The sequence below is a fragment of the Hyaena hyaena genome, unplaced genomic scaffold, assembly GCF_003009895.1.
Source record: "Hyaena hyaena isolate Hyena2069 unplaced genomic scaffold, ASM300989v1 scaffold_1, whole genome shotgun sequence".
Classification (NCBI taxonomy): domain Eukaryota; kingdom Metazoa; phylum Chordata; class Mammalia; order Carnivora; family Hyaenidae; genus Hyaena; species Hyaena hyaena.
In genome coordinates this window covers 4,466,110-4,482,568 of record NW_024080633.1, presented here as the reverse complement: position 1 = coordinate 4,482,568, position 16,459 = coordinate 4,466,110, and the positions used below count along the sequence as shown (strand labels likewise).

Below are 16,459 nucleotides of genomic sequence, written 5' to 3'. Positions count from 1 at the left end.
AATGCAGTCAACAACAACAAAATGCCCTTTGCTTTGTCTTTCTCCCATTTGCCAATTTCCCTCCCCACAGACCCTACCAGTTTCTCTAGACACATACAAGCACAAATACATCTTCATTTCCTCCTGCTTTTTTGCACCCCACACAGCACATTTTAGGCTCTTTCTACACCTTACTTCTCCTCATGCTCACCACTTAGCAATGTATCTTGGAAATCTTTCCATTCAGTACACAGAGAGCGTCCTTATTCCTTTTTTACTTCTGCCTGGTATTTTCTTGTATACTTTCACTTTTATCTAACTACTCTTCTGTTGATGAACATTTGGGTTATTTTCAGTTCCTCATTACAACAAATGATGCAGACGTGAATAATGCTGTACATTTGTCATTCCAGACGCAAGCAAGATTATCTCTAGATTGAAGACAACACACATTTGCAAGAGAATTCCAAATTGCTCTCCTGCCAGCCATGTGGGAAAAAAATGCCTAATAATCTGTCATATGCTTATCGCCTCTCTTGCTCTCAGTGATCAAGAATCACATAGCATCTAGACGGGCAAAGCCTGGTCAGGTGGTTTTCATGCACACTAAAGAGGACTCTAGGAGCGGATGCTGGTTGTTTTGACCACCAAGGATGTCAAAAAGCACGACCAGATTCAAAGTGGACAGTTACTTGGAAAATATGTTTTTGCAGGGGTCCGGATGGGCCATCGTCCCAAACTCTGACACCACAATCCTGTTGGCCTTGATGTTGGCATTGTAGGCGTCGCTTCTCAGGTATTTGCTCCTGTAATAGACTTCTCCTAAAAAAAAAAAAAAAGAAAAAAGAAAGAAAGAAAGAAAGAAAGAAAGAAAAAGATGCAGAATCATCCCAGGCTGACACCTTTACAGAGTTTTAAGGTCAATTTCAGCCATGCTAGGGGTGTTACGGGGAGAGGACGAGGGGGAGGTGAGTTCAGTAAAGCAGTCCCTTTACTGTGTGCTTGATACAAGAGCATTTGCAGTGAGCTATCACACAGTTCCTCACCCGAGACTCACAACTGTATGTCAAGGTAAGTATCCTGAAGAGCTCCATTTCACACGGCAGGGAACAGGAACCTTCAGTTGCCCGGCCAAACGTCACCTAGCCCAGAGGTGCTGACCTGCCTGGCCCACTGACATCTCTTCTACCATGCTGGTATCGCTCCAGGGAGGTTCAGATTTGGAGGACTGGTTCAGAAGGCCTCATACTTGGGGGCTAGTTTCCCCAGGGCCTGGTTCAGCCTTGGTAGCCTTTCATTGACAATTTTAGCCCCTGGAGTAATATTTGATACCTATTACAACCAGAGGGTGACCTAGGGCCCAATTCTGCATAGTGGGTCAGTGCATGTGTGGATGTCTAATTCATGCAGTTACTGGAGAAAATCTAAGTCATGCATAAAAGCAGAGACTCTTGACCAGTTCATCAAGACCAACCTGAAAATGTACCAGATGGCTCTAGACCTGTATTAGGTTCCTATGGCTATTGTAACAAATTACCACAAACTTAGTGACTTATAACAACACAGATTTGCTATCTTACTGTTTTACAAGATATAGGCTGAAATGGGTCTTATAGGCCTAAAAAGCAAGGAGTCAGCAGAGATTCCATTTCTGGCTTTTCTAGCTTCTGAAAGTCGCCTGTATTGCTTGACTTGTGGTCATATCACGCTGCCCTCTGATCCTACTGTCACATCTTTTTCTGACTCTGACCCTTCTCTTTCCCTTGTGACTACAACCAGGAAAATTTCCCCAACAGAAGTTCTTTAACTTAATTACATCTGCAAAGACCATTTTACTTTGCAGAGTGACCTGTAACATATTCACAAGTCCCTTCCTGGAGAGAAAGGGGAGCAGGGGTGGGGGAGAGAAGAGGAGAGAGCTGAGGAGGCCCAGCTCCCCAACCGGGAGTGGATGGATCAGGTAAGTCTTCCTGGAGGAGGGAAGCCCTTGAAAGAACACTTGGAAGACAAGTAAAACTGCCCACAACAGACTGGGGAGGTGCAAGTAGGAGAGGGGGCAAGGCACTTCCGTTCACTCTTCCTGGGAAGTCTGAAAGCACAGGCCTGGAATGGAAAGGGCAGCCCGCCGCCTGCAAGAGCTGAGGCAAGACGGGCCTGAGCACGAGATAGGGGCTTGGGTGCAGCAGGAATGAGACGAGGTCAAGGGATGAAGCCCTACTGGGATACAAGAGGCCTCTGAATGTCATTGGCTGGACAGTTTGAAACCTCTAGGTCTTTAAATTTTCATTTAATTTTGCTGTGAATTAGGAAGTGACACGTTGACTTTTCCACCCTCAAGAACACATTCCTTGCTGTAGTAAAATGTATGGTTCCAATGCTGGTACAATTATAATATGCAGGGGCGCCTGGGTGGCTCAGTCGGTTAAGCGTCCGACTTCAGCTCAGGTCATGATCTCATGGCTCGTGGGTTCATGCCCTGCATCGGGCTCTGTGCTGCCTGCTAGTTCAGAGCCTGGAGCCTGTTTCGGATTCTGTGTCTCTCTCTCTCTCTGACCCTCCCCTGCTCACGCTGTCTCTCTCTCTCTCTCTCAGAAATAAAAAACATTAAAAAAAATTTAAATTATAATATGCAAAAAAGTAGTCACACCGACATTTCATTCCTATAAAAAAAAAAAGTTGATCAGAGAAGTGTTCCTCACAGTCCACTGCCTTCCTAAGTGATGGGCTTAGGAGAGAATGCCTTCCTAAGAAATTCTTGTCTGGTGACTTTTTGTATTTAGGAAAGGAAATTGTGCTAAAAGCTAACATTTATTGAGCATGTGTGTGCTAAGTGCCGTGTGGACACTTTATGTGTATTTTCTGGTTTAATTCTCAGAACAGTGGAAGTGTATAGAATACACCAACTAGAAATGTGTTCTTGGGGGGGGGGTGAGGGGGGAAGGAATCAACCTAATGCCATTTGCAAATTAACAGCAAAACAAAATTTAAACAACGCGGGGGAAGTTTCAAATTTCTTACCAAATGAAGTACAAGGAGCTAAGGCATTCATGGCCTTGCAGACCCATTTCCAGTTACTAAAATCGAGGCACAGAGAGGTTACGAATCTTGCTTGAAGCCACACCGCTAGCAAGAGGGTAATCTGGACTCAGACCCTGACAGGGACACCACCATCAGTGTGACCATCCTGTCCGATGCTGGTTATTAAAAATACACCCACAGAAATATGCTACCACAGCTGCACAGCTTGATGAAGCTGCAGAAATGGAAGCTGCCCTTATGAGCTACCTCCTAATTGACAGAACAAGAGCCTTCTGGAAGCCCTTCATATCTCATCCAATCACCACCTCCCTTCACCCAGAGAACCACTATCTTGACCTCTAACAGACTCGATGAGTTTTACCCTCAGGATTATATTTTCACATCCAGCTCCAAAGGATGCGAGTGTCCATTTCAAGTGGTAATGACTCCCACCTGCACAATTAGATGGAAATAGTAACAATAATGGTGACACTAGGCTTCGTAAAATTGGAAGAGATCGTGAAGGGCTTTCTAGTTCTTTCTCCAGTCTTTAGGAGGTAATTCTGTGTGCCCAAGGGGCAGATAACCATCCATTCTCTCCTCAAACATCCTTTCAGAGGTGGCTGCTGTGAATAAAGATGACTGAGACAGTTCAGGAAGGGGAGTTCTGTTCTGGGGCAGCACAAAGAAATAGGGAGGAATGGTTGGGAGTTGGGGCTTTTGGTTAATCCAGCCCTGGGTTCATGCGTCCAGCAAGTACCTAGGAAACACCTCTGTGGGCCAGGAAATGGGAGTTAGCAGGGAAGGCAAATCTCTACCCCTGAGGGGATTCAAGTCTCCACATGGCTATGAACCCTGCTTGGTCATCTACCATCCATGCACTTGACCTGTGTCAGAGGTGAGGCTCCATCCCCTCTGGTCTGATGTGAGGATAATGGTATGTTCCTTACAGAGTTGCTGTGACATTTAAGTCCTGTAAAGCATGCAGCACATAGTAGGTGCTCAGTAAAAGCTACATACGCTATTGAAATGCAAGAGTAGGTAGAGTGGGCACAGCTTTGGCTCCAGGTTTCTTCCCTGTCTAAGCTGTTTGACCATGGGCGAGTCTCTTTATCTCACTGAACCTCAGTTTTCTCAACTGGAAATTTGGGGCCACACAGCCCTTCCCCAGATAGGACTGGCTGTTTGAAACGAGATGGAATGATAGGAGTCTGGCCCATTGGCACACAGCATGAGCTTGCCAAGTAATGGCTGCTGAAATTCTGAATCGTCCAAAAAAAATCCTGGAGGCAGAAAGACTCAGCTAGGGGTTGGTGAGGCCACACACACACTGGTCTTTGGTCACGTGTTACACAGACTCTGCTGCAGGGCCATCCTGGTCTACCCCTGAGTCAGCCTGTCCTTTGCTGGTCACTCTCTGAGGTGTGCCACCCACGGGCACTAGCTAAGGTGCTTTGCCTAAAATGAGGAATTATGCTCATTTGAGATGTAAACATCCATCCCAGGCTCGCTGTCAGCAAGAGGCCCGTTTCCTATAAACAACCAGTCCCAGAGCATCGAGGGCACAGGGCACAGGAAAATGCGTTTCTGGAATTGCTCAAGGCTGACGCTCAGCTCTGAGGCTGAGATTAAAGGCCACTGTACATTCCCCAGCACCCTGATTCCTGGTGAGCCCCAATTAGCCACATTCTTTCTAAAGGGACACAAGTAAACAGATGTGCTCCTGCACGGAATCTTTTAGAACTGGGTCAAGCTTGATATTCTGCGGGGAATGGGATCTTTTATATATACATATCTCTTCATTTTAAGCAAACTTCTAAAAGGCTACTTAGAGCTATAATAATTCAAAAAATTCTGCTTCAGAAAAGTTCTGAAGAGCTCTTTTTGACCCTAAACCTTGGTGACGCTGGCTCTTAGAATTCACACATTTGGATCCTCCTGGGACAATGACCTTGCCTCTTAGTAGAAAAGTATTGAATGTTCTGCTGAGGGAAATGGGTTCATTCTCCTCTATGCCTGCTTTATTAAAATTCTGACACAATTTTAGATTTATAAGAAAGAGCACTCTTTTGTCTGGCTTCTCCTGCACTCTGCCTCATTTAATTAAATCTTTGTTAGGTTTTCAGTTATTTTATTATTATTATTTTTAATGTTTATGTATTTTTGAGAGAGAGAGAAGGAGCATGAGGAGGGTAGGGCGAAAGAGAGGGAGACACAGAATCCGAAGCAGGCTCTAGGCTCTGAGCTGTCAGCACAGAGCCCCACGCAGGGCTCAACCCCATGAACCGTGAGAGCATGACCTGAGCTGAAGTTGGACCCTTAACCAACTGAGCGACCCAGGTGCCCCAAATCTTTGCTAGGTTTTTGAAGCATTAACTTTTTTTTTAAAACTTTTTTAATGTTTTCTTTATTTCTGAGAGAGAGAGAGACAGCGTGAGCAGGGGAGGGGAAGGGAGAGAGGGAGACATAGAATCTGAAACAGGATCCAGGCTCTGAGCTGTCAGCACAGAGCCCGACGCGGGGCTCGAACCCACTAGCTGTGAGATCATGACCTGAGCTGAAGTCGGACGCTTAACCGCCTGAACCACCCAGGCGCCCCTCAAAGCATTAACTTTCACTGGCCTCTGCTGAAAGCCACAAACCATTTTTCTATCTTTTTGCTTTCTTACTCCAGTTTCTTCTTACTGGTCTGGCACTGATTCAGGCTCTTCATGCTGGCTCTACATTAAATCACCTGGTGCTCTGAAACAATGGCAGAAGCTTGAGCCCCACCTTAGTCTTGGGTGGGACAGGATGGTTAGGCTACAGGTCCACTGTGGCAGTCTGCTCGAGGTCATCAAGGAAACTTGTTAGAAACACTGATACTCTGACCTTACCCTTCAGGATGATGACTCACTCAGCCTCAGGTAGGTGGGGGGGGGGGGTGTCTCAGAATTTACAGCTTTAATCCTAGGGGGTTCTGATGTGAGAAGTATACAAACGGCCTTTTGAGAAATACTGGCTCTGTGTTACCTGCAAATCAGAGAATGCTGCTCACTCTGTGCACGCCCCCTTGAATCACGTATAGTAGTACTTAACATTTTTGGTTTATGTTTCCACTTTTGGGGAGTCAGATTGGGGAGCCTCTGGAAGTTCTATCGGAGATGAGACATGAGGCCAAGCCGTGCCACCCAGTGTTGGCAATCTGGAGGCCTCAAGAGGACTGCAGTGGAGAGATGAGGGACGGTAGCTGGCAGAAGGGGGCAGAGGGGGTATAACTGCAAAAAGCTTAGGTCTTGGGATTCTGGATTATACCTGCCCTCCACCACTTCTTAGCTGTGTGTATTTGAGCAAGCTACTTGGATTCTCTGGGCCTCAGACTCATTGTAAAATCGAGAGATACCTTCCTCAGGAGCTATAGTGAGGGCTAAGTTATGGGTGGACATGAAACACTTGGGCCAGTGGCCATCAAGCATTCCCTGTAGTGAGTGTTGAAGAGATGGGCTGGGAATGTATTACTCCCTTTTTCCAAAACAACCTTTACATCATTCATGCCATTTTGGCTCCATAAATTGTTTTCTAGTGCTCCTCAGGGCCAGGGCCTATGTTGGGTGATAAAGACACAATTTGAACAGAAATCCTGTGCTCTGGGCTTTCCACCCTAGGCTGGAGAATGGCAAGCTGACCACTGAAAAGCAGAGCGGGGCATGTACACTCAACATAGGACAGGTTCAAGAGCAGGATGAGAAAGAGTGGGTAATTGGGTGGACCCTCCGTACTTCTCATTTTCCATAGTTCCAGATTATGGGTAGAACTATTGAAAAAATACATTTTTTTCTGTATATTACGATGTTGTGACATCTTAAAAAACCTTTATGGCTGGAGGAAACTATTCTTCTCTGGACTAGACAGTTCTTACAGGTAGCAAAGGGCCAAGCATGTCTTTGAGATGACACGGGAAATGAACCAATCCAGAGCCAGACCTCCTCTGTCTGGCCCATGTACTCTGGGAGGCAATATTCTTCCACCTTAATCGCCCCAGGGCTAAGTGCCAGGCAACCAGGGACTGCCCCTATAGCCCAAAGCCCGCCAACACAGTTCATACCAGCCAATTCTATGCTGTCTACTCCACCCTGTCTTGCCTTTCCCTCAGAAACCCCAGTACGTGGCATAAAAAGAGACACTCACATCAATGGAACAGAATAGAGAACCCTGAAATGGACCCACAAAGGTATGGCCAACTAATCTTTGACAAAGCAGGAAAGAATATCTGATGGAATAAAGACAGTCTTTTCAGCAAATGATCCCAGGGCAACTGGACAATAACATGCAGAATAATGAACCTGGACCACTTTCTTACACCATACTCAAAAATAAACTCAAAATGGATGAAGGACCTAAATGTAAGACAGGAAGCCATCAAAATCCTAGAAGATAAAGCAGACAAAACCTCTATGACCTTGGCCACAGCAGCTTCTTACTCAAACACATCTCTGGAGGCAAAGCAAACCAAAGCAAAAATGAACTATTGGGACCTCATCAAAATAAAAAGCTTCTGCACAGTGAAGGAAATAATCAGCAAAGCTAAAAGGCAACTGATGGAATGGGAGAAGAAATTTGCAAATGACATATCAGATAAAGGGTTAGTATCCAAAATCAGATCCCAGCCCTACCTCGGTGACCTCAGATAAGTCACTCAACCACTCTGAAGTTCCCATTTCCACACCTGCAAAGAGGGGACAAGAACATCTCCCACGCAGCACTAATGTGAGCAGCTGAAATGGGCCACAAGGACCTGGCAGTCCACCAAGCAGGGCCTCATGGGAAGGAAGCCACTGTACTTCATCTTTCATGCACCTTTATTTCCCTAGGAATCTGGTAACTTCTGTCTAGAAAAGAGGATTGTTATGGCTTAGGGCTGTCAAGAAATATGGAACCATCCACTCTGTAGCTGAGTCTCAGCAAAATCTGTTTGTTTTTGCAAACTTAGAACTCATGGTTTTCACACATGGGGTCTCTATTTGTGAAATCTTGGAGCAAGCCACTGGCATAGAGTCTATACTCAAAAAAATAATTGCTAACTGGCTTAAAAGAAATAGCAATTAAGCAAAATAATGGTAATGCTTACTGAGCATGTGTTACGTGCCAGGCACTATACAATGCTCCTTACACATATTAATGCCTTTAACTTCCACAGCAACTCTATGCTGACATCTCCATTTCACAGATAGGGGGGGCAGATAGAGAGACAGGTTGAGTAACTTGGCCAAGGTCACACAGCTTGGGTGCATGTTACCTAGGATGAAGATGGGATTCAAACCCAGTGACAGTGATGGTGGCTTTCAATTGATTCTGTGCCTACCACGTATCACCATGTATCTACCATGTCTAGCCCTTGGTAGACACCCAGGATGACTTCTTTTAATTTTTTTAAATTTTTTAATTTTTTTTTGTTATTTTATTTTTGAGAGAAAGAGAGAGACAGAGGATGAGCAGAGGAGGGGCAGAGAGAAAGGAAGACAGAATCTGAAGCAGGCTCCAGGCTCTGACCTGTCAGCACAGAGCCCAACACAGGGCTTGAACTCACGAGCCATGAGATCATGACCTGAGCCAAAGTCGGAGGCTCAATTGACTGAGCCACCCAGGTGCCCCTACATACCCAGGACCTCTAATGATCACGACAGCTCTTCAGAGGGAATCATCAAGCTCTTTATGCTGAGGAGGAAACTAAGGCCTAGAGAGTGAAGTGACCGGTTTATCATGCTAGGAATCTGGGGGTTCAAGAAAAATGTCACCAAGCTGAAGAAGCACTTGGACATGAACTTGCCCAGCATGTGACCCTGAGCCTGTGAAAGCCTCACACAACCCATCTCGGACATCTGTAAGAACCCAGAGCATGCTGTTGTGATGCCACAGCCAACAGCAAATAGCCTACAATCCACCTGTCGAGCAGGCACCTGAACTCAGAATTCCACCTTATCCAGCCATTTCTATCGGCCCCTGGGGAGAGCCACTGAGCTTGTGGTCGAGCGACTGGCCTTGCCTGGTGAGCAACAGACTCAGCTCTGTTCTTTTCAGCTCTATGCTCTTCCTATTTTTATTTGAGGCGTGTCCGATTCCAAAGCCAGCAACCTTGTCCTGTTCTTGCCCTTCTTATTGAGGACACACATTATTTTGCAGGTCTCTCTCTTTGAAAGAGAACCTTAGCTGCCTTTCCAGGGAGGTCTGTGCTTCATGATTGGCTCAATGATGGCCTCCCCAAGATGTCCATGTTCTAATGCCTGGAGTCGGTGACTATGTTACCTTACAGGGCAATGTAAATGTGATTAAAGTAAGGATTTGGAGAAGGGAGGTTATCTTGGATTATCTGGGTGGGTGCAATGCCATCACAAAGGTCCTTGTAAGAGGCAGACCTGAGGATCAGAGGAGATGTGATTATGGAAGCAGGGGGTGGGGTGGGGGGGGGAGTGAGGGAGAGAGAGCACCACACAAGACGGCCTGCTGCCAGCTTTGCAGATGGAACTGGGGCCACAAGCTGAGGAATACAAGTGGCCTCTAGAAGTGGGGACAGGCAAGGAAATGACTCTCTCCCTGGAGTCTCCAGAAGGAGTGTGGCCCTGCCAATGCCCAGTTTTGACTTCTGACTTCCACATCTGTAAGATCACATCTGTGCTGTTTTCAGCTACTCAACTTGTAGGTGTCTTTCATCAGCGATGGCAAACCCATGTGGTGCCCTTACCATCTCTAATCATGAAGCTGTGGAGCAAGGCCAGGCCATCAAACCAGTGGTTGTATCTGGTCTCCCCCACTGTGTGCATTCCAGGCCCGTTGCGAAGCAGGATGCCCTGCAGCCATGATGGAATCCTGCCTGTTAAGAGAAAGAAAGTTTTGTTTCCGGTTCCGGTTCCTCGTCCCCACCAGAAAGCTACGAGACACAGCCATGGAGAGGAATGGAGGCCATTGTCCCGTCACCACTCACCGCACCCATTCATCCATACACTGGTAGTTTGCATTGTGCTAGCACTGAGGGTATGAAGGTGAACAGACGTCACCCCTGTCCTCAAGTTGCCCACCACCCACAGAGCAGACGGATGAACAGACAGCCAAACCACACTGGGATAAAGGCAACATCACAGGCTCTACAAGAGTGCTACGTGGAACAGAACCTCACCCCAAGGTGGGGTGAGGGCTGGGAGGGTTCTTCCTGGAGGAGCCGCTGGCTGAGTCTTGAGGGAAGGTAGGTATTTGTCTCAAAAAGGCACAAGGAAAGAACATTCTGGAACTGTGCCATCTGATATGGTAGCCACCAGCCTCAGGCGGCCAATGGGCACTGAAACCTGGCTAGTCCAAACTGGGATGTGCTGTTAGTATAAAATACACATTGGACTTCAAAGGCTAAGTGTGAAAACAAAATGTAAAATATTTCATTAGCAATTTTTTTTCTTTTAAATAAAGTTTAGGATTTTTTTGAGAGAGAGAGACAGAGTGTAAGCAGGGAAGGAGCAGAGAGAGAGAAGACTACACAGAATTTGAAGAAGGCTCCAGGCTCTGAGCTGTCAGCACAGAGCCTGACACAGAGCTTGAACTCAGGAGCTGTGAGATCATGACCTGAGCCGAAGTTGGACACTTAACCAACTGAGCCACCCAGGCGCCCCTCATCAGCAATTTTAAAAATATAGATTACATGCTGAACTTATAATATTTTGGGTAGGTTAAGATTTACTATTAAAATTAACTTTACCTGTTTCTTTTTTTACTTCTTTGACCATAGCTATTAGAGAACCTAAGTTCCCATGTGGTGTGCATTATATTTCTGTTGCACAGCTCTGCTCTAGAGCTAGGGTGCTGGAACGGACGTGGTTGGTGCCCCACCCTCATCCTCCTGGCACAAACCTCTCCCTGAAGGCTGCTTTCTGTGACTTCTCTGCCAGAAGGCTTTGTTTTCACTGCAGGAGCTGCTCTGCCCACACGCTGGGCAAGCTGGAACACCTTGGAGTTAATGCCCCTGGAAGTGGCTGTCACCCAGTGATGGATGGGGAGTTGGGCATCAAATGCCACAACTCCCTTGCCCTCAGTTGGGACACTATGAGGCATGCCTTACACTATGTCCAGAGGGTTCAGCTCTGATGGCTCACGGTGGCCAGTGGCTTGACAGTGCCCCCTTTACTGGTTTCCCTCCCGATGTTTCTTGAGATCATGTCCCAGATAAACTACTTACATCTGAAGTCTTCTCTCTGGAGGAATCTGAACCAAGAGATTAAAGACCAGCTCAAAGACCAGCTGATGTGCCAGTTATTTAGCAAGACTGGACAGTAATTTTCGAGGGAGGATGCTCTAAGTATTGAGGCTGGAGAGTTAAGCAGGGGCCCTGTGATAAACGCCAATGAGAACTTAAGGGCTTTGATTTGATGCTCAGAAGAATGGGGGCAGCTTGGAGGTCAAAACAGAGAACCATAGGATCAGTTTTTTGTGTGTGCATTGTTTTTTTTTTTTTGACTGAAATAAAATTCACATAACAGAAAATCCACCATGTTAAAATTTTTTGTAATGTTTATTTTTGAGAGAGAGAGAGCAAGAGAGTGAGCGAGAGCACACACAAGTGGAAGAAGGGCAGATAGAGAGGGAGACACAGAATCCAAAGAGGCTCTACGCTCTGAGCTGTCAGCACAGAGCCTGAGAGCTTGAACTCACGAACCTCGAGATCACAACCTGAGCTGATGTTAAGCAACCTCAGATGCTTAACCGACTGAGCCACCCAGGTGCTCCCAAAATCCATCATCTTCAAGTGTACAATTCAGGAGTTTTTAATATATTCACAGTGTTGTGCAACCATCACCATCTAGTTCTAGAACATTCCATCACCCCAAAACAAAGCCCTGTACTCCTGACAACCACCAATCTACCTCCTGTCTCTAAGGATCTGCATCTTCTGGATAGCTCATACTGATGGAATATGCTCAGATTTGGGGTTTCAAATGTCATTTCTGACTGTGGTATGGAGTGTGGCAGCAGGAGCCCAGGGGAGGCGGCAAGACCAGAGAGAGAGAAAGGATGGGGGGAAACAACAGAACAGAGAGTTGGAGGGCCTGGAATGGATAGGACTAGGAGTTTGAGTAAATATGGGGGGACACCCCAAAGGGCCACTGAGTCTCCTGCCCTGGACAACGGAGTAGTGGGGCTACTCACAGAGACCCAGATGCAGGAGGAGAAGGTAAGGCAGAGAGAGGTGTGTGAGCCCACAGTGAAAGCCCTCCACAGAAGGAGGGCACTTACTGAGCACCACATGCCAGGCACTGGGCTGCAGGTGCATTAAATCATATAGCCCTTGCAGCAACCCTGTTTGAGAGAAGAGAGAACGGAGGCAGTTAATTCTTAAGTAACTGGCCAAGGAGGTTTCAGAGCCAATAATGCATAGCCCGATGTGAAGCCTGGATATGGCTTCTCTGGGCAGACGTGGCCACGTAGGCACAATCTTTTGTTAGGCGTTGGCCTATGGACACTAGCCAACTGATTAGACTTGACCCAGGACTCAAAGTCTGGACTGAGGGTCAGGAGCCTGTCCTCCACTGGATACTTGGCCTTGGGCAGGTTGCAGCCCCTCTCTGGTCCTCAGCTTCCCTCAAGGTGTGATTTACAGCAATGGTTCTCATACCTGGAAGCAGCCAGAGGGCTTGTAGAAACAGACTCCTGGGCTCCACCCTGAGAGGATCTGATTCAGTGGGAGTAGGCCCAGGAGTTCATGATTCTAACAGGTGCCCAGGTGATGCTGAGCGGCAGGTCTAGGGTGGAGGTGGGGAAACAGCTAATCTAGATCGAGGATCCATTCAGATCTGTACCTACCATTACGGTTTTCCAAAATTTCCAAGTTGTAATAAACAGAAGGTATATGGGCGATGTGTCCATGGGATCCCAGAGTATAAAAGGATAGGCTCTCATTTAAAAAAAAAAAATTAATAGGGGCTCCTGAGTGGCTCAGTTAAGCATCCAACTCTTGATTTCAGCTCAGGGCACAATCTCAAGATTGGTGAGTTTGATTAAAAAGGCACCCTCCTACACTGTTGGTGGGAATGTAAACTGGTACAGCCCCTCTGGAAAACAGTGTGGAGGTTCCTCAGGAAACTAACAATAGAACTCCCTTATGACCCAGCAATAGCACTGCTAGGAATTTACCCAAGGGATACAGAAATGCTGAGGCATAGGAGCACATGTACCCCAATGTTCATAGCAGCACTCTCCACAATAGCTAAAACATGGAAAGAGCCTAAGTGTCCATCAACAGATGAATGGATCAAGAAGATGTGGTTTATCTATACCATGGAATACTACATGGCAATGAGAAACAATGAAATCTGGCCATGTGTAGCAACATGGATGGACCTTGAGGGTGTTATGCTGAGCGAAATAAGTCAGGCAGAGAAGGACAAATATCATATGTTTGCACGTATAGGAGGATTAGGAGGAACTTGACGGAGGAACAAGCGGGAGAAGAAGGGCGGAAATGGTGGGGGAAAGGGAGAGAGGCAAACCATGAGAGACTCTTGAATGCTGACAAAAACTGAGGACTGATGGATGTGGGGGGGAGGGGGGGATGGGCATGGAGGAGGGCACTTTGGGGATGAGCACTGAGTGTTATGTAGAAACTAATTTGACAATAAACTATTTGTAAAAAAAAAAAAAAAAAAGATTGGTGAGTTTGAGTCCCACATCAGGCTCTGTGCCGACAATGTGGAGCCTGCTTCGGATTCTCTCCCTCCCTCTCTCTGTCTTTCCCTCCCTCTCTCCCCCTACTCTGCTGTGCTCTCTCTCAAAGTGGATACACCTAAAACAATTTTTAATTAGGGGCGCCTGGGTGGCTCAGTCGGTTAAGCGTCCGACTTCAACTCGGGTCATGATCTCACAGTCCATGGGTTTGAGCCCCACGTCAGGCTCTGTGCTGACAGCTCAGAGCCTGGACCTTGCTTCAGATTCTGTGTCTCCCTCTTTCTCTACCCCTCCCCGTTCACTCTCTGTCTCTCAAAATAAAATAAAGGCATAAAAAACAATAAAAAAAACAAAAAACCCACAATTTTTAATTAAAAATTAATAGTAAACATACTTTTGTTTTTGGAAAAAAAACCTCCATCTTTGTATAATCTAGATCTTTTAAAAACTTAAGGGGCGCCTGGGTGGCTTAGTCAGTTAAGCGTCCGACTTTTGCTTAGGTCATGATCTAGCGGTTCGTGGGTTCGAGCCCCGCATCAGGCTCTGTGCTGACTGCCAGCTCAGAGCCTGGAGCCTGTTTCAGTCTGTGACTCCCTCTCTCTCTGACCTTCCCCTGCTCACGCTGTCTCTCTCTCTCTCCTAGAAATAAATTTTAAAAAAACATTAAAAAAATTTAAAAAAAAACTTAAAATCTTCCAGTTTTAAGAGCACGTGAGAGATGGAAACAAAGCTGGTTTCCCTGTTTGTACTCTCGTTTGTACTTCAAGGTTTTTATATATGTGCATATACATGGAACACACACACAGCTTGTACGTGACCTTGGTAATCAGAGAAAAACATACACAGAAGCTATTTTCTCAAAAGGCTGCCAAGGCCATCCCTGAGTTGAAAAGCTACAATCTGACTTTCCTCACAGAGAAAAACTCTCACTCGTGGAAAACCTCCAGTCCGTGTATCTGAGGGTGAAAACACTTGTGTGGCCTAAGCCGGGCTGCTCGTGGCTGTCTGGGGCAGCTCAGAAGAAGAGAAGGCCAGAGAAATAAGCGATGAAGAAATCGTGACACAGAGCCTGCTGAAGGAATTTCCTCACGGCGGACCCCGCTCAGGTGCTGTTTGGCCTATGGCTCTGCAGGAAGTCTAAGGACAAAATGACACCGTGGGCGCCTGAGAGGGAATCCCGTGTGCTCTGCATGTCCTCTAGCATGCACGAGCCCGGGCTCACCTACACCCCAATGCACTATGAAATTAACTTAGGAGGTGCATAGTTGCACAAACGTATCACACGCTTGCGATGTGCCACGTTTTGCAGACTAATTCCGCTGTCGCTCCTGCAAAGAGGGAGAACCGCTCCCTCCTCCTTGGGCACAGTCCCCGTGTATAAAAGCACACCTAGATGTTCACAGAGAACACGTCTGGGCTACGGATCATTTCCCTCTATTGCTTTCCAGATTTTCCAAAAATAATGTACAATACATATTACTTTCATAAACAGAAAAGAGTGTATATCTGTACAAGATCAGAAGAGCCAGTCGTCTGTGCAAAACACTCACCTGTCACTTGGGCCTTCACGGGTTCTAGCTGCTCCTTCTTATTTCTGCCAAATATTGTATCCATCGCACGGGGCGCTGAGCAGGGGTGATGCTGACAGTGAGCAGACACTACTGTGTTCGAGGCAATTGCTCTGCAGCTCCTTTTCTTTCCTTTCTGCTCTCCTGCAGCTTCCTTCACTTACATCTCTTTCCCTCCGAGGCCACAAGGGTCTGGTTTCTCTTTGCGCTGTACTGGCGTTATTTATCTTTGGTCAAAGGTCAAATTCCCCAGCTGGGAGTCCTGGACAATCTTAATTGTATCCCCAACTCCCTCTCCAGCTCTGCTTCTGGCTTAAGCAGGGAAAGCTATTTTTTTTTCTCGGTTCAAATTGGTGGGATAATCAAGTGTGTGCATTCAGCGTAGGTATGCAGTCTGAAATACCCCAACCCAGGAGGTGGAGAAGATTTACGATCACAACAGGAAGAGGTCCTGATAGTGACGCAAGACGCCTGGGATTAAGGGAGCCAGAAGCATGTGAATCACAGGAATTCCTGCTGTGTGTGGAAGGACCTTCTTCTGCACAGAGTCAGTTTTTGCTTTGTTTGGCATAAAGGTCCCTGAACCGCCCCTTCCTTAAAAAAATCATAGGCAAAGAGCAACTTTATTTTTTTTGAGAAGTAAACATAAAATGTTTACCCACTTAAATAAACATAGGGAACCAAAAACGCTACTCAAGAACAATGGGGAATGGTTAAAAAAAAAACACGTCAGTTCGACTTCTTGGTGTCAAAATGATGCCCAAATGTGATTTCAGTGGTGCTCGCATGTGATTTCAGGGTTCCCCTGTATTTGTGCCTCTTGCTGTGATGCAACTGCCCCAAATCCATAATCAAGTGGCCAGGACGCTGGTTGATGAATTAATGGACTCCTCTCTACTCCCACTGCTTAAAAGAGCAGCTGTTTCCCCCTGGGCAGAGGAAGGCAGAGTGTGGTGCCCGCCTCCCCTCAGCCGCTGAGGGCAGTTCTTGCCAGGTCTGGGCCCAGACCGAGTTCCTGGATCTCGGGGCCCAGATGGAACAGCTGCCTGGTCTGGCTGTACACCCACCCCTGGCTGGAGCTCCCTCGGGTCGGGTCCAGCACCTGGCCTCCCTCTACACCTACTGATGCAGGATCTCTCAGGGAAGCCGAGCCCTCGCTCGTTTTACAAATGTCTCAGAGGATTCTAATTCTCGGCAGGGGCTGAGGGGCTGTG

The 16,459-nt window shown here is 46.8% G+C and overlaps 1 protein-coding gene across 1 annotated transcript in view; it reads right to left on the bottom strand.

Moving 5' to 3' along the window:
• The window catches only part of BCO1 (beta-carotene oxygenase 1), a 39,916-nt gene extending 24,625 nt beyond the window's left edge, over positions 1–15,291 (bottom strand). The window contains 3 exon segments of the mRNA XM_039227240.1: positions 672–801; positions 9,716–9,844; positions 15,228–15,291. Of these exon segments, the coding sequence (XP_039083171.1) occupies positions 672–801; positions 9,716–9,844; positions 15,228–15,291 (323 nt within the window).
• Between the last annotated feature and the right edge of the window lie 1,168 nt (positions 15,292–16,459).